Raw genomic sequence first — 22,121 nt, forward strand, 5'->3', positions numbered from 1 at the left:
GCTTTGAACTTGTGATCCTCCGGCCTCAGCCTCCTGAGAAGCTGGAATTACAGGCATGCACCACCATGCCTAGCTAACAAAATCATCATTTTTATAAGGTAAAAACCAAATGCCAGAGACACTTGCCTCTGCCAAGGCTAGAAAACAGGTCTCTGGATTGCAGCTAACTGCTAGAACATTTCTCAAAAGCATACAATATAATTTCCTGACTCCTGTTCTGTAAGACTGCAGCATTACAATACAGTTAAAGGAATATTGAACCATTACACTGTAATAACCTGTGATATTTTGATCACTGTGTATTTAGGAAGCTAATTAGAAATGTATTTGCTTTTATAAGACATTATGGCCTGTGATTGTTATGGTGGTATCAAAAGAGAAAGCAAAAGAAGGTAGATTTTGTGATTTCATTTTAGAGAAATTAGTCCATTTAATTGATAGTACTCCTCACTCCTGCTATCTGATCGGCATATAGCAAAACAGGACAGCCTCCCTGCCCTGAGATCAGCAGAACGAGATGGTAATGTTGTGTGTCAGAGTTCGACTTGTTTCTCAGAGATCAGAATCTTTATTGAAAGAGCTCTCTTTTTTGATTTCCGGATCAGGCCCTGAGCAGTTGATAAAGGAGAATCACTTGGCCATTATCAGAAGTAGTTGTGTTTCTACAAAGAGCTGGTACTAAACAAGAGTTTATCTCCACAGTGAGACTGATAGAATTCACACAGATTATATTTCAATCAGACACCTGAAATAGCACATATATTGGCTGGAGAGATATTGCAAACTTCTGTCCCCCAGTCACAGCCAAAGAAATATCTGGGGAGTATTTTATGTAGACTGAACACAGGGAATAAATGTTAGAAAGCACTGGTCTTAGTGGCATAAACTATATCTCTATATGATCCATAATAATATTTTTATATCAACATAATCCTAACAAAATACTAATAGTCCAAAGAGTCAACTAACTGTGACCTTTGCAATTATTTGTTGAAAGATTCTCAAAAGGTTTAATGTAATTCTCATAATGTATTTCTTAGACTACACAGCAGTCTTAGTAGTAATAGGTAACAGGTCCTACTACCCTCTTTGAATGGCAGGGAAACTGAGGAATGAAGATTAAAAGTGAAGTTAAAACAAGTTTATTTATACAAAAAGCTTCAATTCCATTCAACACCAACCTTTGATTTCAAAACCATCTTTTATGACCAAAAGGAGAAAAATGTAGCGTTTAAGGGCTTGATTCTGACATCAGACAGCTGGGGTTAGCTACACACTGGCTCCATCATTGACAAGCTCTGGGCTTGGGAAAACTTCCTAACTTCTCTGAGCCTCACTTCTTCATTTGTAGAGTGGAGATAATAATCATGCATTTGTAGAGTGGCTACAAAGATCTAATGAAATAATATGACAATGTTAGCAAATATAATCCTTGGCATATTGATAAGAAGGTGACAAATATTATGCACCACTGTCCTCAGTAACGGAAAACCCAAATTCCAGTGAGTTCTGAATTGTAATAATACACACTATTATACTCTGTAACCAAATTCCCATCAATTTTGTAATCTGATATTAATCTCCTATTATGTTTCTACACTGCCTTTGCTATTTCAAAATTACTCCTTAGTCTGTTATCACACAGAAGTGCAACCAGAAAAAAAAAAAAAAGGATTTTCTTGCCTGTATGAGGCTGTTCCTAGCTTTTATCTCATCTGTAGTGGTACAGAAACTACTGGACAATTGCTAGCAGAGATGGTCAGAACAGCCCTGTGCATGAACATATTCACTTCCAGGCTCTTGGTTCCCAGCAACCAAAGCCATTTCCATGGGAAGAGCAATTAATCCAGGTGAGAACTGGCAAGTTGAGACTCCTGTTTTCAGGGTATAAGATCTCCCAACCTCCTTTTAATCCCACGCAAATGCAAACAGGCTCACTGCTTTTTCCAAGGGCCAACATGAAAACGGACTGAAGATTTTGCTCATTAAAAAAAACAAATAAAACAACCTTCCATTGCCTTTCATAGAATTTCAGATCAAGCTAACCTGTCACATTTTAAGAGTCTGCATTCTGGACCTACATCATACATTAGTGAGCTTTGAGGTCCTGTGAAATCGATTAATTTCACCAGGAACCCGAAAAAGAATGACAACTAAATTTCCTGCCAATTAAAAAAAAAAATCTCAAGATTAGGAAAATGGTGAAAATGAATGAGTTCTACCCTGCTTGATTACCCTTCTCCTTCCCTCAACCAACAACTTGCATATAAATATTTGTATCTATTATGGTTTAGATGTGGTGTCCCTCAAAAGCTCAAAAGACAATGCTAAGAAGGTTTGGAGGAGAAATGATTGGGTTACAGATTTAGCCTAATGGGATTAACTGAGTGGTAACTGGAGATTGGTGGGGCGTGGCTATGGGGTATAAATTTGTATCTGGAGAGTGGATTCTCTTTTGTTCTGCTTTCTGATCACTATGTGCGCTGTTTCCCTCTGCCACTCTTCCACCATGATGTTCTACCTCACCTCGAGCCCTGAGGAATAGAGCCTGCTGTCTATGGCTTCAGATCTCTAAAACCATAAGCCTCCAAATAAACTCTTCCTCCTCTACAATGTTTTGGCCGGGTCCATTAATCACAGCAGCGAAGAAAGCTGAATAAAACAATATCCAAGAAAATCAACTATCTTTCTTGGCCCAACTCACAAAAGGAATGGAATTAATGGTTAGAAGTGACTCATCTAGAAACAGCTGCACTGCTTCAGATGATAAGTTGGAAGGTGGTCCCAAAGCCATCTTTTTTTAAAAAAAAAATTTGGAATTACAGTCCTGACCAAATGAAAATGCTTTCCACAGATAGCATAAAAATAGCTATCATTCTCTGTCTGTTGTCCATAATGCTGCAATGAACATGGGTGTACAGATGTCTCTTGGACATATTGATTTCATTTCTTTTGGATATAAACTAGAGTGGAACTGCTAGATGATCTGGCAGTTCTATTTCCAATGTTTTGAGGCACCCCCATATATTGAGGGATGGCCAATATTTTGAGACATCATATTTCCATAAAGACTATACTAATTTACATTCCCACCAGCAGCGTACTTGGGTTCCCTTTTCTCCATATGCTTGCCAACATGATGCAATTTTTGTTTGTCAGTTATACTTCAATAAAACCAGTGGTAGGGCAGGATAGGGACTGGGACATACTTCAGTGGTAAAGCACTGCCTACCATGTATGAGGCCCTAGGTTCCTTCAAACCTCAGGACTGTAAAACACAAGAACAAGAACAACAACAAAAAACCCTCAAGATAGTGGTTTCCCTTGAGCTGTTGATTAGGAAGAAGCATAAGGGATCCTCCATGGTGCTGGCAATGAATTAGGGAAAAATAACTGTCATTTTCTATGTGTCATCTACTACAACTCATGGCAATAAGGGATCACAGCTAAACTGGTGGATTCTTTTTTTTAAAAAAACAGATACAGCATTTTATACTTTTATTTTATTTATTCCTTTTTATGTGGTGCCGAGGATCAAACCCATGGCCTCACACATGCTAGGCAAGCACTCCACCACTGAGTCACAAACCCAGCCCCTAAACTGGTGGATTCTTGACAATATAGAAGTCCTTTGGGAAAACAAAGACATTTCAACTAATGCCACCTCATTATGTCCTGTTGAACTTGCAGGCCTACCAGAACATGTTCTTGAAAGCACCTGTAGCAGCAATATCACTTCCATGGAGAAATGCTTTTTTTTTTTTTTTTCCCAACATAATATTGCTCTGTACTTCCCAACTGCTGAGGAGGATGCAAAGGTACAAGAGGCACAGTCCGTATTTCTCAGAGATCTGACTGTCATTATGAGGAGCGAGGACAGCCCAACAAGAAGCAAGAAAAAAAAAAAAAGAGCAGCAGGAAGTGGTTTGGATACCATATTCATGAGAAAGACCAGAAAAAAGTAGACAAGAAAGAGACAATGTTTTAAAAATTAAATTAATGAACTTACTATCCAGGAGTAAATATTTTTCCAAACCATCAGTATTATTTCAGACACCTCAACTATATCAATATGGTATTTTCCTTTTTCTTTTGTTTTTTAGAAAATTGTGAATAATCATCCATTTATAGATATAGATCTTCATCAATTAATTCCTTGCATCGTGTCTCTTAAATGACTTCCTATTGGTTAACTTGTTCATTCAACTTTGTATGGTTGCCCCAATATTTATTTAGGATGCATTTTTGTAGGTAGAAATACTGGTTCAAAAGTAAACTACTTTCTTTTTAATGCTTTTTAATTGTAGTTGGACACAGTACCTTTATTTTGTTTATTTATTTTTATGTGGTGCTGAGGATCAAACCCAGCGCCTCATACATGCTAGGCCAGTGCTCTACCACTGAGCCACAACCCCAGTACAAGCACATTCTTTAAAGACATCTCAATCTCCAAATATCTGCATGTCTGTATGCATACATATGTGCATGTATGTGTTGTGTCTGTGTGCATCTGTGTGTGCTCAGTTGCACTTTAGTTAAGTTGTACCAATATCCATATTCATAAGCAGTGTTTATATGTGTTCATTTTAAAATAATTGCAATGTACTAGGTAAAAATGGTTATCAAACCTTCATTTCTATTACATTTATATTATTAATAACAATAACATTTTAAAAACATATTTTTTGGTAACTGACATTTCTTACTTTTTTAGTTGCTGTCTTGTCCTTAACTCAATCTTTCTCTAAGTAGTTTCCTATTTTTTTCTTTTGATTTGTGAAAAAGTCTTCATCTCTGAAAGCTATTAAATTCTTTGCTCACTGTATTTGAAATAAATATTTTTCCTAAATTAGTTATTTGCATTTTTATTTTTAGGTAATGGGAAATTTTTTAAAATGCTCATCGTCAAATCCATCAAAATTTTTTTGTTGTCATTGATCTCACTTTAGAAATTTATTTTTATAAATTTATAAATTCATTTTCTCCTACTACTTTTACATTTTTAATCTTCACGTCCATATCTTCTTACATTTAGAGGCCATAATTAAATCTAAACCTTTTCAGAAATCACATAAAATATTTTATAAAATCAGTGATTACACAAAACAAATGTATTCATTCCAAAGTTGTTTTTGTTGTTGTTTTTTTTAATTTTAAATTTGGAGATGAATCTTACATGGGAAAAACAAAATGTCCCAGCAGCTCTTTTCACTGCCAAAGGTGGAGTATTCAATACCAAATGACATGAAAATCTTGGTCTTCTCAGCCGCATTGCAAATGCCATAGGTAACTTCTATCCAAGTCTGAGCCCTTAAAGAATTATCCATGAAATAGTCACCACTGGAGCCCCAGGGTTTAGCACAGGCTTTTAGTAGGCACATGATAATTCAGTAAATTTTGTGTGTTAGGTTCATAACAAGACCTCTGGAAGATGAGCAAGACAGTAGGTGTGTAAAAGGGTGTTTCAGAGTCACTAACCCAACAGCATCATGTGAGATGAACTGAAATTTAAGAGACAGGGAAGTAGATTAAGTAGAAGGCTGCGGCACAGTCTGGGCTTCCATCAAAAGTCCCCTACTAGAAGAGTGATTATAAAACTGGAAAAGGGAAGGTCAAACCATGATAGCTTTTCAAGTCTTCTGAAGGGCAAATGAATAACATTTCCTATGACAGAAACGAGGAAGGTGAGAAGACGACGATGTGGACCAGGCACAGCAGCAACAAGAAGTGGTGGTTCTGGTACCAAACCTGCTGAATTCTTATTGGTGGGTCTGTCAATCAGAGCTCTCTTATAGACACTCAAAGATCCAGGACTAGGGTACTTTGCTAAGCGGACTGGGGATGCAGGAGAGGAAACATTTGCAGAATCCCTATAGTGGGGTCAGACACTACTATGCTAGGTATTTTACTTATCAAATTGTAATTTATATTTCAGAATTATCCACATTCTAGTCATAGAGAGGACAAAGAATTTTATAGTTAGATCCAACCTCCCCCACTGCTAGCTACACAGACTTGAAACAGTTTATCCTCCCCATAAACTATAGTTTTATCATTTATCATGTAAGAAATTAGAATACTATTTAACTCAATGAATTGAAATAAATTATATAATTCATAAACAGTAAATAGCATGGCACCTAAAATATAATTAAATGCAATAAAGAACTATTGATAAGTGGTGGGTAAAAAAAAAAAAACAGAATTAACAACCATCTTTGGGAATGGTCTCTATTAAGGGAAAGAGGATTTAAAGATATTGAAAAGATGAAGTGGTGTTCATGAAAATGGGAGAAAACCTCAAAAACACAATATTTTGGAAACCACGAGACTAACGGTTTCATATTTGAAGGTACTTAATCAAGCCTAGTAATGAGAATGGAGAAATGGGCCCATTTAGCACTGAATGTTCTTCACATAATAAAAGAAACTACTTACCCAAAGTTGGTCATCCATGCCTGGAGGATTCTTTTTGATAAAAGCACCATAGTATGTAGCAATATTCCGGTGATGAGAATATTTCTTCAACATGTTAATTTCTTGCTTGATTTCTTCCTCTTCATCCTAGAACAGTAAAGAATCTGTCATGAAAATCCATGGTCTATAGTGGAATTCCAGCCTTCAAACCATGGATATCAACTAAACTATGGTAAGTTCCTTCTTATGTCTTTTCTTTCATGGCGATAAAAGAGCATAATTATTTTATCTGACTAAAATGAAAAAGTTTACAAAACCACACAACGGTGGCCCAAAGGGGTCTTCTTTTAGTCCAGCTAACAGGCATTGCTTGTAATCAGCTGGGGACGAAAAAGAAACCTGACTTCTTCACCCGGAGGAGATGAAGGTGGTCAGGCTGTTAGACAGTCCACACCAGGCCTCTGGAACTAGGCCCAATGAGCTACTATCACTGGTCACATCTGCTACGGGAAAGGTTCAGAAAAGCGAAAGAGAAAAACACAGGCTCTCGGATTTAAATTTGGTTAGGTTCATTTTCTTTGAAGCCTGCCTTTATTGAAGTGCCTGAGTGAAGGTGATGAAAGTCAGAAGGGAAAAGGAGCAAAGTAAGTTCTCAGGATCTGAGGAAGTTCACAAAGCAGGAGTACCCACATCACCTTCAGGAAACTCAACATAAAAAGGAAAGGGGAGATGTGGTGGGGCCCAGGATGTAAAAGGAGACAACTCCCCTACAGAGTTAGTTTCCTGATATTCAAGTTTCATTCATTTTGAGTTTCACCTTGGAATCTACCAAAATTCCTGGTGGAGAGTATGTGTTCCCTCCTAATTTTATTTTACGGATGGGTACACATCAGTTGGACTGAGAAGTAAGTGTTTTAATTTGGAGGTTGTTGTAAAAGACTTCTGCCTCTAGATAATTATTTTAGATGCCGTCGTAAAAGGGGACTATTCCTCCATGTAAGATGTTACAGTACCATGATTGAAAGACCTGCCTGGTATGTCCCCTGTCTGCACTGTCAGTCCCTCCCAGCTGCCTGGCCTCCTTCCAGTGTATCTGGGGCCTTCTGTAGTCTCCCACGTGTGATGTCTTCTTTCCTTCTTCTTTCTCTTCTTTTCTACACACCATTCCTGATTAAGTTGACACCCAGAGATGTCCTCCTGATTCTATCAAGCAATGTCCAGTTCCCCGACTAAATGTTGTCACAGCCCACTACTGTTCTTCATGCTGAGATGCAGCTCCCTGTGCCATAATCGCCCTGTTGCTTACTCTCTTCTCCATAGAAAGGCCTCTTCCACTTCAGATCTCAGTTCCAGAGTTCCTACTGGCCAAGCTGCCTGATCTAATAGTCTTGGTTCTAGCCACAGGAATTACCATGCATCTCCCTTTGCAGTACCTATTAGAAGTGCCACTCCTACAAGTCTGCAGCAACCATGTGCCCAGGAATCCTGCCTGTGTTTGTCTCTCTGTCCCATCTCAAGCACCCAGCAAAGTGCCTGTGAACAAAAGTGAATACAAGAAAGAAGACCTGCAAAGGGTCCAACACTTAGAGCAAGACTAGTGATGTTCAAAGAAACAAACAGGAATAGAAGGAGGACAGTGGCAGAATGCTAACATTTCCTGACCAAACAAAAATAAGCGTTAGTGAAAGAAAATGAAGATTGCAAACCCAGGAGATCTAAAGCATGTTACACACCACAAGACACAACTAAATCGAACACTAGGTGATCTCAAAATAGAACATATGATAGGGATGCTGAGCTAAGGAGGTGCATGTGGCCTCAGAACTGAGGAAGAGAGCTGAAGTCAGAGGAGCTGGGATGGTGGCTGAGGGCATTACTGGCACACTGCTGACCCATGCATCTTCCCTGCAGTAGTGGGAAACCGCCCACGCTTTCGCTGCAGGCCGACGGGAAGAATGACCTTCACATATCTTCCATTTGTGGAAGGGTCTGGGCAGCACACCACAAAAGCCTTACTACAGTGTGCATCAGCTATTTTAAACTCGCAGTGTGGAGCCAAATAATTGTGCATGAATGTGAGATGCAAACAGATGTACTTTGGGGAAGCCTAAGTAGAAGGGGAGAAAACCAACTTGAGGGTTTCTGTGGAGAGCATGGCCCCATCGCTGACAGCTGCTTTGATTAAAAAGGCAACTAGGTGAGGCACTGAAAGAAAGAGATCACTTTCTAACAGCAGCTGACAGTCTTGGCTTCAGTCATCCTTAGTGAGAAGGCAGGCAGGTTCCACAAGTACTTGCTTCCTGCCTCTTGGGTGCTCTGCAAGATGGTGGGTAATGTGCCCTAAAAAAGCTTACTGTATCATTAAGAAAATTAAGAGCTTATGAAAGAGCCAAAAAATAGTGTAATTCAGTGTGGAATTAAGTCTACAATAAATAGTGTTGGAGGTCGCCATGAAGTCAGTATTCTCCATCACTTTGCAAAGGTAAACTGAGGCAAGTAGGAACATGCAGGAAATATATGCATTGATTTTGGGGTTAGAAAGATGGGGGGTTAGCATACGCATGGCTCTGGGTTTGATCACTAACACCGCAAAAAGAAAAAGAAAAAAAGAAAGATGGGAGTGGGAAGGTAGGCACATGTTGTAAGAGCTCAGGAAAGTAACCTACCTTTTTGGAGCCTAAGTTTTCTCATCTATATTGAAATACAGATATTATAAGTCCCAGTTTTTTGAGATAATTAAATAAGATGAAAGTTATAAAGTGTAATACAAAATAAATATCATTGTTAATGTTCTCAACTAAAGTAAATAAACAAATAAAAAGGTAGGAGAGCAAGAATGCTAGTCATTTGAATTTCAAGTTTAAATTGCATTGTTTCCAAACACAATTATGGAACATTGGGTCATGGTCATGTAGCTCCAAGAGTCAATTTTGATCTTGACCTTCTACGGCCCAGTAAGTGAGCATGCAATTTATCAGGGCTTCAGGGACCCTATTTATCCAGATTTCTAGTCCGAGGCACTGATGGCAGTTAGTGATTCAGTGAAATAGGGAGGATCTTACTAGAGATGACAAGAATTCATTTAACCATGACACAAATGGTCCAGCCAGTCACAATATGGCCCATTGAGGGAAATGAGTTAGAATGTTTCCAAGAGAACAACTGAGGCTAGAATTAGACTAAACAGTCTTAGAAGAAGAGTCATCTGCTATTGTGTAAATATTCCTACAACTTAATTATTAGGCACAGGGACAAGATCACTGAGAAGCTACCTCATAACAAAAAATAGTGGAACCAAGTTGTCTGAAATTTAAAAAGAAGAGTAATTTTAATAAGCCAAGTCCAGTCCTTTAGGAAGATCTATTACTTCAACCAAAAGACTTCAAAGTCAATTCTGATTTATTGTGTTAACTTTAGGCACGACATTTAAACTCTAATGTCAAGTTATTTTCAGCTGTAAATGGGAATAAGAAACCTGTTGAAGTCCCTCTGAGGCTTAGAAATGATGCAGTTCTTACTGAATTATAGCTTTAGAATCAACATAAAGGAGCTTTGAGGTTTCTTTTTTATTTGTTTGCCCTTAAGATCATGGGAATTTGTTTATTTTTTAGTATTGGTGGTAGATGGAGGGGAAAAAAATGGCTGATATTTGACTGTCCCCAACAAAGGTGGCAGCTATTACTTTTCTTAAAATGGGGTTTGGCCACATGACTTGCTTTGACCAGCAGGACATTAACAAATGTCCTGCAGCAGAGACACAGGAGGCACTTGTGCTTTGGGGATGACCCTCCAGTGCTTACAAAAAATCCTTCCAGCATGTAGGAATTGGCCTCCAGAGGATGAGAAACTATGGAAAGAGATGGAAATTTTCAAATGCAAACAAACTGGTGATTCTAGGCCAGACTTTCAAGCTGGTGACAACCTCTGATGGCAATATGATTCTCAGACTATGTCCATAAAGTATAGCCAAAGCCAACTGGACATAATGTTCATTGTATATGTTGTATATGCACTATCTCATTTAATACTCAATATAACTCTATGGTGTCAGTGTTTCCTTTTTAAAACATTTTGTATTTGTTCTGATTTGTTCTAGATGACAGTAGAATGCTTTTTGACACATTATATATAAATGCAGTATGAATTCTCATTCATTCGGTGGTACATGATGTAGAGTTACAAAATCATATGTGCACATAGGGTAATGATGTCTTTTTCATTCTACTATCATTCGTACCCCCATTCCTCCTCCCCTTCCTTTTCTCCCCTCTATCTAGCCGCAATCTCTTTATTCTCTCCCCACCCCTTAGTATGAATAAGCATTCACATAACAGAAAACATTCTGCCTTTGGTTCTTTGGGATTAGCTTATTTCACTTAACATAATATTCTCCAGTTCCATCCATTTACTGGCAAATGCCATAATTTCATCCTTCTTTAAGGCTGAGTAATATTCTTTAGTGTATATATACCACAGTTTCTTTATTCATTCATCTGTTGAAGGGCACCTAGGTTGGTTCCATAGTTTAGCTATTGTGAATTGAGGTGTTATAATCATCGATGCTGCATCACCGAAGTATGCTGTTTTTAAGTCCTTTGGGTATAAAGCTAGGAGTGGAATAACTGATGGTTCCATTGTAAGTTTTCGTAGGAATCCCCATACTGGTTTCCATAGTGGTTGCACCAATTTGCAGTCCAATCAGCAATGTATGAGTGTACCTTTTTCCCCACATCCTCACCAACATTTATTGTTGTTTGTGTTCTTGATAATTGCCATTTGATGTCAGTGTTTTCAATGATCTGATTTTACAAATGAGGAAAATGAGTCTCAGTTACTTCCCTAAATTCACTGTCAGACTCCAAAGCCAGTAACTCTATACAGAAAACTCCTATATAGAAGGGCAATTACCCACGATGTCTAAAACCAAAGAGCTCATATGAAGAGTTTAGGAGAGACTTAAATCTGGGGTGAAGAGAACCCTGACATTTGTGCTCCAGTTAAAAGAGCCTGATAGCATACAACAGAACTTGTTTATGCTTAATTTCAAGGAATAAAAGATGGAGTTTTAAGTTTCATATCTATTATATAGGGAAACACATTCTAAGTACCCACAATATGCCAGAATTTAAAAATGGAATTAATCAGACATTTAATATTACTGTGTCCTATAACAAAATGTTTGCCCAACATTTAACTCTTGATCCATGGAACAAGAATAAACCTGTTATTCCTATAACAATCCAAGGGACTGATCATCATTAAGTCCAGACTCGTAAATGCTTTACCCTATCAGTGTGCAAACTTGGGACACTGGCTAGAACTTTCTCTTTCATAGTAGCTGTTGCTGTTAGGCAGGTGTTTGTGTTAACACATCTATCATTCTAACCTTCAGCATTGACTGAATGTGACAAAAATGTGTAGATAATTTATTGTTCAAGGATCATAGAGGGGGTCTCCTGGTAGGGGGGGTGAGGCACAGACACCCGAGTCTCCTCAATTTGTCGTCGAGCCAGAGGGGAGGAGCCGGGCCGCCGCCAGCGCCCGGAGCAGGCCCAGCGGCTCGCCAGCGTGGTGACCGCGTGACCCCAATTGGAGAGGGGGCGGAGTGGAGCCGCCACCCACACCCGCAAGGTGGGCAGACCCGCGACCCAGTGGTACATGGGCGTGGTAGGAGGGGCAGGGCAGAACCGCCGTTCGCGCTTGCAAGGTAAACAGACCTGTGACAGCCTGGCGGGTCAGGCCCAGTGGCCTGCCAGTGTGGTACACACGTCACCCCAACTGGAGTAGGGGCAGAGCAGATCCTTCTCCCACGCCCGGATCAGGCCCTGCCGGTGTGGTGGTCACGTGACCCCAATTGGAGTGGGGGCGGAGCGGAACCGCCACCCGTGCCCGCAGGGTGAGCAGACCTGTGACCAACCTGCAGATCAGGCCCAGGGGTCCGCAGGCGTGGTAGGAGGGGCAGGGCAGATCCGCCGCCCGCGCCTCCAAGGTAGGCAGACCTGCAACAGACCGGCGGATCAGGCCCAGGAGCCTGCCGGCGTGGTACACACACCACCCTAATTGGAGAGTAAGGGCAGAGCAGAGTCGCCGCCCGTGCCAGGAACAGGCCCAGCGTCCTGCAGGCGGGGTAGTCACGACACCCCAATTGGAGTAGGGGCAGAGCAGAGCCTCCACCCGTGCCCGAAAGGTGGGCAGATCTGCGACCGACCAGCGGGACAGGCCCAGTGGCCTGCCGGTACGACAGACACGTCACCCCATTTGGAGTAGGGGCAGAGTAGAGCCGCCACCCGCGCCTGCAGGGTAGGCAAACCTGCAACCGACCGGCGGATCAGGCCCGGTGGTCTGCCGGCGTGGTACACTCGTCACCCCAATTGGAGTAGGGGCAGAACAGAGCCGCCGCCAGCGCCCAGAGCAGGCCCAGTGACCTGCCGGCGTGGTAGCCACGACACCCCAATTGGAATAAGGAGAGAGCAGAGCCGCCGCCCGCGCCTGCAGGAAAGATACGCAAGCAGTATGAAAAGACAAGGAAAGAAAGGACCACAAGCAATGCAGGTCAACGCAACTTTAGAAGAGGTAACAGCTGCAGCAGATGGAATGTCAGATAAAGAATTCAGGATATACATGCTTCAGATGATCTGGAGTATCAAGGAAGACATTAAACAGCAAAATCAGACAATGAAAGATCACTTCGACAACGAATTACGCAAACAAATCCAGGAAGCAAAGGATCAACTATACAGGGAGATAGAGGTTATAAAAAACAAGCAATCAGAAATCCTAGAAATGCAGGAAGCAATAAACCAACTTAAAAACTCAATGGAGAATACTACCAACAGAGTAGAACACTTAGAAGATAGAACATCAGACAATGAAGACAAAGTATTTCAACTGGAAAAGAACATAGACAGCTCAGCAAGACTGTTAAGAAACCATGAGCAGAACATCCAAGAAATATGGGATAACATTAAGAGACCAAACTTAAGAGTCATTGGGATACAGGAAGGTACAGAGCTCCAAACCAAAGGAATGAGCAGTCTATTCAATGAAATAATACAAGAAAACTTCCCAGACTTGAAGAATGAGACAGAATCCCAAATCCTAGAAGCCTACAGGACGCCGAATGTGCAAAATCATAAGAGATCCACACCTAGACACATTATAATGAAGATGCCCAACATACAGAATAAGGAGAGAATTTTAAAAGCTACAAGAGAAAGGAAGCAGATTACATTTAGGGGTAAGCCAATCAGGATAACAGCTGATCTTTCAACACAGACTCTGAAAGCTAGAAGATCCTGGAATAACATATTTCAAACACTGAAAGAAATGGGTTCCAACCAAGAATTGTGTATCCAGCGAAATTAAGCTTCAGGATGGAGAATGAAATTAAAACCTTCCACGATAAACAAAAGTTTAAAGAATTCGCAGCTAGAAAACCATCTCTTCAAAACATCCTCGCCAAAGCATTACAGGAAGAGGAAATGGAAAATAACAATGAAAACCAACAGTGGGAGGTAGGACAGTAAAGGGGGGGGGAAACAATCAAAGAGGAAAACAAACAATGTTTAGTAACAGAAATAAACAAATATGGCTGGAAGAACAACCCATATCTCAATAATAACCCTAAATGTTAATGGCTTAAACTCACCAATTAAGAGACACAGGCTAGTAGAATGGATCACAAAACAAGACCCAACAATATGCTGCCTACAGGAGACGCATTTGATAGGAAAAGACATACATAGGCTGAAGGTGAAAGGTTGGGAAAAATCATATCACTCATATGGACTTCGGAAACAAGCAGGCGTGTCCATACTCATATCAAATAAAATAGATTTCAAGCCAAAGTTAATCAAAAGAGATAAAGAGGGACACTACATACTGCTTAAGGGAACCATACACCAACAAGACATAACAATCATAAATATTTATGCCCCAAACAATGGTGCAGCTATGTTCGTCAAACAAACTCTTCTCAAGTTCAAGAGTCTAATAGACCACCACACCATAATCATGGGAGACTTCAACACACCTCTCTCGCCACTGGACAGATCTTCCAAACAAAAGTTGAATAAGGAAACTATAGAACTCAATAACACTATTAATAACCTAGACCTAATTGACATATATAGAGTATACCACCCAACATCAAGCAGTTACACTTTTTTCTCAGCAGCACATGGATCCTTCTCAAAAATAGATCATATATTATGTCACAGGGCAACTCTTAGACAATATAAAGGAGTAGAGATAATACCATGCATCTTATCTGATCATAATGGAATGAAACTGAAAATCAACGATAAAAGAAGGAAGGAAAAAGCATACATCACTTGGAGAATGAACAATAGGTTACTGAATGATCAATGGGTTATAGAAGACATCAAGGAGGAAATTAAAAAATTCTTAGAGATAAATGAAAACACAGACACAACATATCGGAATCTATGGGACACATTGAAAGCAGTTCTAAGAGGAAAATTCATTGCTTGGAGTTCATTCCTTAAAAAAAGAAAAAACCAACAAATAAATGATCTCATACTTCATCTCAAAATCCTTGAAAAAGAAGAGCAAAACAACAGCAAAAGAAGTAGAAGGCAAGAAATAATTAAAATCAGAGCTGAAATTAATGAAATCGAAACAAAAGAAACAATTGAAAAAATTGACAAAACTAAAAGTTGGTTCTTTGAAAAAATAAACAAAATCGACAGACCCTTAGCGATGCTAGCGAAGAGAAGAAGAGAGAGAACTCAAATTACTAGCATACGGGATGAAAAAGGCAATATCACAACAGACACTTCAGAAATACAGAAGATAATCAAAAACTATTTTGAATCCTTATACTCCAATAAATTAGAAGATAGTGAAGGCATAGATAAATTTCTTAAGTCATATGATCTGCCCAGATTGAGTCAGGAGGATATAGAAAACCTAAACAGACCAATATCAATTGAGGAAATAGAAGAAACCATCAAAAGACTACCAACTAAGAAAAGCCCAGGACCGATGGGTATACAGCAGAATTTTACAAAACCTTTAAAGAAGAACTAATACCAATACTTTTCAAGCTACTTCAGGAAATAGAAAAGGAGGGAGAACTTCCAAATTCATTCTATGAGGCCAACATCACCCTGATACCTAAACCAGACAAAGACACTTCAAAGAAAGAAAACTACAGACCAATATCTCTAAAAATCCTCAATAAAATTCTGGCGAATCGGATACAAAAACATATCAAAAAAATTGTACACCATGATCAAGTAGGATTCATCCCTGGGATGCAAGGCTGGTTCAATATACGGAAATCAATAAATGTTATTCACCACATCAATAGACTTAAAAATAAGAACCATATGATCATCTCGATAGATGCGGAAAAAGCATTCGACAAAGTACAGCATCCCTTTATGTTCAAAACTCTAGAAAAACTAGGGATAACAGGAACATACCTCAATATTGTAAAAGCAATCTATGCTAAGCCTCAGGCTAGCATCATTCTGAATGGAGAAAAACTGAAGGCATTCCCTCTAAAATCTGGAACAAGACAGGGATGCCCTCTCTCTCCACTTCTCTTCAACATAGTTCTCGAAACACTGGCCAGAGCAATTAGACAGACGAAAGAAATTAAAGGCATAAAAATAGGAAAAGAAGAACTTAAATTATCACTATTTGCAGATGATATGATTCTATACCTAGCAGACCCAAAAGGCTCTACAAAGAAACTATTAGAGCTAATAAATGAATTCAGCAAAGTGGCAGGATATAAAATCAACACGCATAAATCAAAGGCATTCCTGTATATCAGCGACAAATCCTCTGAAATGGAAATGAGGACAACCACTCCATTCAAAATATCTTCAAAAAAAATAAAATACTTGGGAATCAACCTAACAAAAGAGGTGAAAGACTTATACAATGAAAACTACAGAACCCTAAAGAGAGAAATAGAAGAAGATCTTAGAAGATGGAAAAATATACCCTGTTCATGGATAGGCAGAACTAACATCATCAAAATGGCGATATTACCAAAAGTTCTCTATAGGTTTAATGCAATGCCAATCAAAATCCCAACGGCATTTCTTGTAGAAATAGAGAAAGCAATCATGAAATTCAGATGGAAAAATAAAAGACCCAGAATAGCAAAAACAATGCTAAGCAGGAAGTGTGAATCAGGCGGTATAGCGATACCAGACTTCAAACTATACTACAGAGCAATAGTAACAAAAACAGCATGGTACTGGTACCAAAACAGGCAGGTGGACCAATGGTACAGAATAGAGGACACAGAAACCAATCCACAAAACTACAACTATCTTATATTTGATAAAGGGGCTAAAAGCATGCAATGGAGGAAGGATAGCATCTTCAACAAATGGTGCTGGGAAAACTGGAAATCCATATGCAACAAAATGAAACTGAATCCCTTTCTCTCGCCATGCACAAAAGTGAATTCAAAATGGATCAAGGAGCTTGATATCAAATCAGAGACGCGCCGTCTGATAGAAGAAAAAGTTGGCTACGATCTACAGTCGGTGGGGTCGGGCTCCAAATTCCTCAATAGGACACCCATAGCACAAAAGTTAATAACTAGAATCAACAAATGGGACTTACTCAAACTAAAAAGTTTTTTCTCAGCAAAAGAAACAATAAGAGAGGTAAATAGGGAGCCTACACCCTGGGAACAAATCTTTACTCCTCACACTTCAGATAGAGCCCTAATATCCAGAGTATACAAAGAACTCAAAAAATTAGACAATAAGAGAACAAACAACCCAATCAACAAATGGGCCAAGGACCTGAACAGACACTTCTCAGAGGAGGACATACAGTCAATCAACAAGTACATGAAAAAATGCTCACCATCTCTAGCTGTCAGAGAAATGCAAATCAAAACCACCCTAAGATACCATCTCACTCCAGTAAGATTGGCAGCCATTAGGAAGTCAAACAACAACAAGTGCTGGCGAGGATGTGGGGAAAAGGGTACACTTGTACATTGCTGGTGGGACTGCAGATTGGTGCAGCCAATTTGGAAAGCAGTATGGAGATTTCTTGGAAAGCTGGGAATGGAGCCACCATTTGACCCAGCTATTCCCCTTCTTGGTCTATTCCCTAAAGACCTAAAAAGAGCATGCTACAGGGACACTGCTACATCGATGTTCATAGCAGCACAGTTCACAATAGCAAGACTGTGGAACCAACCTAGATGCCCTTCAATAGACGAATGGATAAAAAAAATGTGGCATTTATACACAATGGAGTATTACTCTGCATTAAAAAATGACAAAATCATAGAATTTACAGGGAAATGGATGGCATTAGAGCAGATTATGCTAAGTGAAGCTAGCCAATCCCTAAAAAACAAATGCCAAATGTCTTCTTTGATATAAGGAGAGTAACTAAGATCAGAGTAGGGACGAAGAGCAGGAGAAGAAGATTAACATTTAACAGGGATGAGAGGTGGGAGGGAAAGGGAGAGAGAAGGGAAATTGCATGGTAATGGAAGGAGACCCTCAGGGTTATACAGTGGAGGGGGTAGAGAGAGAGGAGGGGAGGGGAGGGGAGAGGTGGGGAGGGGGGAGGATGGGAAAGGCAGCGGAGCACAACAGACACTAGTATGGCAATATGTAAATCAATGGATGTGTAACTGATGTGATTCTGCAATCTGTGTATGGGGTGAAGGTGGGAGTTCATAACCCACTTGAATCAAAGTGTGGAATATGATATGTCAAGAAATTTGTAATGTTTTGAACAACCCACAATAAAAAATTAAAAATAAAAAAAAAGGATCATAGAGGACCAGGATTTAAGGACATCATCTCTATCACTCAGAAAGTGGTCTTAAATTTTTTTGTAATAATCTGTAGTAGTGAAATTCTTGATAGAAATTTTATTCAGGATGACAATCTATGGCAGACAAAAGCTAATTTTAAATCAATAAACATTCACTTTTATAGCTTTAATTGTATAATATTTGCTTACACAGTGACAAGAGACTGCTTTAGTGACTATAAAATTAGAATTTATAAAAGAAATTTAAAGTCATGTATTAGCTTCAATGTCAACTAATTTTTGGTTTTGTTTCAGTTTGAAGGCAAAGAGAAAAATCTCCATTTCCTGAGATAAGTAGTTGCAAATGGTAAAAGCTGTTTTTAGAGTTTACCTTGAAATTTCAGTAGGAACTTCATACTAAATGACATTCTGCATGTGAATGGGGTTACCTAGCATCCAAATTAAGAGGCAGGCATTTTCTAATGTAGTCAAAGTTAAACAAACAAAAAACAAAGTTAACAAATGATTTGAGGTCTGCTTTTAAAATCACAGTTTAATGTTAAAATACATATGAAAATTAAGCACCCGTGAATCACCAAAAATTCAAGGTAGGGTTATGTACCTACAATCTATATTTTTACAAAGCTGAGAAACAAGCCAGGAGTGGCTCAATAAGTTGCCTAATTCTGCACCTCTTCAGTGCAGCATTGACAACTGAGGACTTTGCCATGAAATTCTGCAGGCAGCAATGGATTTGTTGTATGTATTCATCCTAAGCTTAATGAATTCATTAAACAAATATTTATTAAATGCCAACTCTATCCTAGGCATAATGCTCAGCGCTAATAACATAGTAATATAACCATGAGCATAATAGATTCAAGCTTTGCCAAAATGAAACTTTCTGGAGTCTAGTGGGAGACAAAGATGTACAACAAAGAATGATATAGATGTATGCAAAATTACTACCATGAGACATATGTAGTAGCTGATCTCTCTGGACCCAAGAATTGCGAGTTTGAGTTGAGTTCTGAATTCCATGTGGAAGTCATCCACTGAAGGATAGGAAAGAGAAAACATGATATCTAAAATTGGGGAAGGAATCATTTTGCTCGGAGAAAACAGCACGTGCCAAGGCCCTGTAGCTGCAGGGGGATTGCATACAACTTTCTAAGATGGGTCATTGTGCCAGGGGAAGAAGAGGCCCAGTAACTAACAACAATGTGCCTTGCACACCATGTCTGACATATCTAATGCTTTGTAACAATATTTACTTTTTACACTAACTTTATCAAAGAAGTGATTTTATTCACATTTCTAGATGTGGAATAGAGAAAGTTAAGCAATATGCCCAGGGTAAGAGAACCATGAAGTGTCAAAACTAGAGCTCTGGAAGAGACTGATCATTGGGCCAACATTCACTCTCTTACTTAGAGGAATGCATAATGAAATAGGATGTGTATCTTTTTCATACCAAAGCCGCTACTGAAGCATAAAAGAAAACCATGAATTCAATAAATAAAAAGATCTAAACTCAAGTGACCCAGAAGTAAACCAATTGTAACCCCAGGATGATGTCATTCATTTGGCTAAAGTCCACCAATAATGAGATAGCTTATATCCTCAAAGATCCTGAACCTACAATTCAGGTAACAGGCCACTGGGATTGGAATGAATCGTGTTTTCTAACAGCAAAAATAATGTAATTGATCATGTCTCCCTCTGTGACTTTGGTTATCAGGAAAAATAACTACCAAGTTATCTGAACACCCAAGGATTCCAAGCACACCAACTTCTTGAGCCAATTTCCTCATCTGCATGCTTCTGAACCTCACGAGGAACTGAGAGCTTTAAATAAAATCTTGACCAAATGTTTGGAGATATATGAACAAAAGTCACCAATGAGTACAAACACTATAATGCAAAAATATTTTCTGTGGTCTGCAATTTGGATTTTACTTTCATCTGGCTTTCAACTCTTTGTATTTCATGTTTATATGTACAAAATCATTTTGTGTAGCACCTACTATGGGCCAGGTTCTACATTAGCAAGCTCTGCAGGGGAGACCATGGTGGAACAAGCACAGCTTCTGTTCCTGGCTTTAGAGCTCATGGAAATCAGTAGGCTTTACATGATGGAGGACTTCTCATAAGGTCCAGACCAAAGAAGAGCTCAAGTCATCAGGAAGAAAGCCAAAATATTGACAAGGAAGTCAAGCCACAAAAACCAAACAAACCAACCCCACAAAACAATAAATTTCAATAAGAGAAAGCCCAGAAAAGAAAAGGGACAGACCCAGGAGGTGGAGAAGTGCAGACAGCACAAAGGAGGGAATGGCCTCCAGAGAAGACCCCCAGAGTGGGTCACGGCGGAGGAACTCCTTTCCTGTAGTTCTGCATCTGAGCACCCAAGGATTCCAAGCACCCCAACTTCTTGAGCCAATTTCCTCATCTGCATGCTTCTGAACCTCACAAGGGACTGAGAGCTTTAAATAAAATTTTAACCAAATGTTTGGAGATATATGAACAAAAGGCACCAATGAGTACAAACCACTATGATGCAAAAATCTTTTTTTAAAACAAGTTCTCATCTTTATTAGTTTGGAGGTATGGATAGTAGCTCCCAGGGCCATGTGTTTGTTTTTAAGCAATCTCCCTAACATGTTAGCATACACACAGAACAAGCCCAATATCCAGGCCATACACCAGCACACACGAATGTGCAAAGACCCAGACACACACAAGCCACCAAAGGGGTATAAACTGCATGCAAGGTAAGGACAGATGCTGAAGTGTGCACAGAGTGGGCAGCTCAGTCTGCTCATTTTTAGAACTCTAGAAGCTTTCCAAGTTGTACATGGAGTACAGCATACATAGCTGAAGCACCGGAAATAGCCCCAAAGGTGCAGAGTATTACGGAGACAAAAAGACATTTTATCTTTGTTCTGTGAAAAGTTCTTATTTCTGTGCTTTATCCGAATGTTCCGCCTGCTAGACATGTCTACCTGAACAGCCCCAAAGGAGAAGTTCTGAGGTGGTCTCTACAAACGAGGAGTTCAGGAGAGGATTCCCAAGCTGTGTTGAACCCACCTGAGGGGCAGGCTCCCACCTGTGGAGAGCCCCCCTCCCCACCACTAACCAAGGTCTGCCCATGCTGTAAACCTCACCTAGGGGTCACTGTTATAGTGTAGATGTGAGATGTCCCCCAAAAGCTCATGTATGAGATAATGCAAAAAGGTTTAGGGGTGAAATATCTGGGTTATGAAAGCCTTAACCCAATCAGTGCATTAATCCCCTGACAGGGATTAACTGAGTGGTAACTGAAGGCAGGTAGGGTGTGGCGGGAGGAGGTGAGTCCCTTGGTGGGTGCCTTTGGGATTTATATTTTGTCCTTGTTGAGCAGAACTCGCTCTCTGCTTCCTGGTGCCATGTTCCCTGTGGCTTTCTTCTCCCATTCTTTGGTCATGATGTTCTGCCTCATCCTCAGCCCTGAGGACCAGAGTTGGCCATCTATGGACGAAGACCTCTGAAACTGTGAGCCCCCAAATAAACATTTCCTCCTTCATGTCGGGTCTTTTGGTCCCAGCGGTGAAAAAGCTGACTAAAACAGTTGCTTTCTCAGAGAACATTTTCTGACCACCCAGCTAAGTTAGTTTTCTCTTAAAATTCTTCCTTGATCCTCTGTACACTCCTTGAAAGCAAACCAGAACTCTGATGAAGTTACTGTCTCACTGTCAAATGCTTTTCACACATGTTGAACAGAAGATTCCAGAAGATGGTGCCCATTTCTGTCTTGTTCATTTCTATCACCTTGGAGTTCAGCATTTTCATTCACTCATTTTCAATGAGTGAAAAGATGAAATCCTCTGATTCTGGTCTTCAGCTTTCCAGAGAGAATCTAGCCCTACTGTCTTTCCTGGATCCTTCCCGAG

At 39.7% G+C, this 22,121-nt stretch overlaps 1 protein-coding gene across 7 annotated transcripts in view; it reads right to left on the minus strand.

The window, feature by feature from the left end:
• Positions 1-22,121, minus strand: part of Tnik (TRAF2 and NCK interacting kinase) — a 383,659-nt gene that overhangs the window by 134,291 nt on the left and 227,247 nt on the right. For all 7 annotated transcript variants that reach the window (XM_058572271.1, XM_058572273.1, XM_058572272.1 and 4 more), the window contains exon 4: positions 6,439-6,564. In XM_058572271.1, the coding sequence (XP_058428254.1) occupies positions 6,439-6,564 (126 nt within the window). The remainder of the gene's footprint in view (positions 1-6,438; positions 6,565-22,121) is intronic.

The sequence above is a fragment of the Marmota monax genome, unplaced genomic scaffold, assembly GCF_021218885.2.
Source record: "Marmota monax isolate L192 unplaced genomic scaffold, Marmota_monax_Labrador192_F-V1.1 WCK01_AAM20220418_F8-fsc00110, whole genome shotgun sequence".
In the NCBI taxonomy this organism is placed as follows: Eukaryota; Metazoa; Chordata; class Mammalia; order Rodentia; family Sciuridae; genus Marmota; species Marmota monax.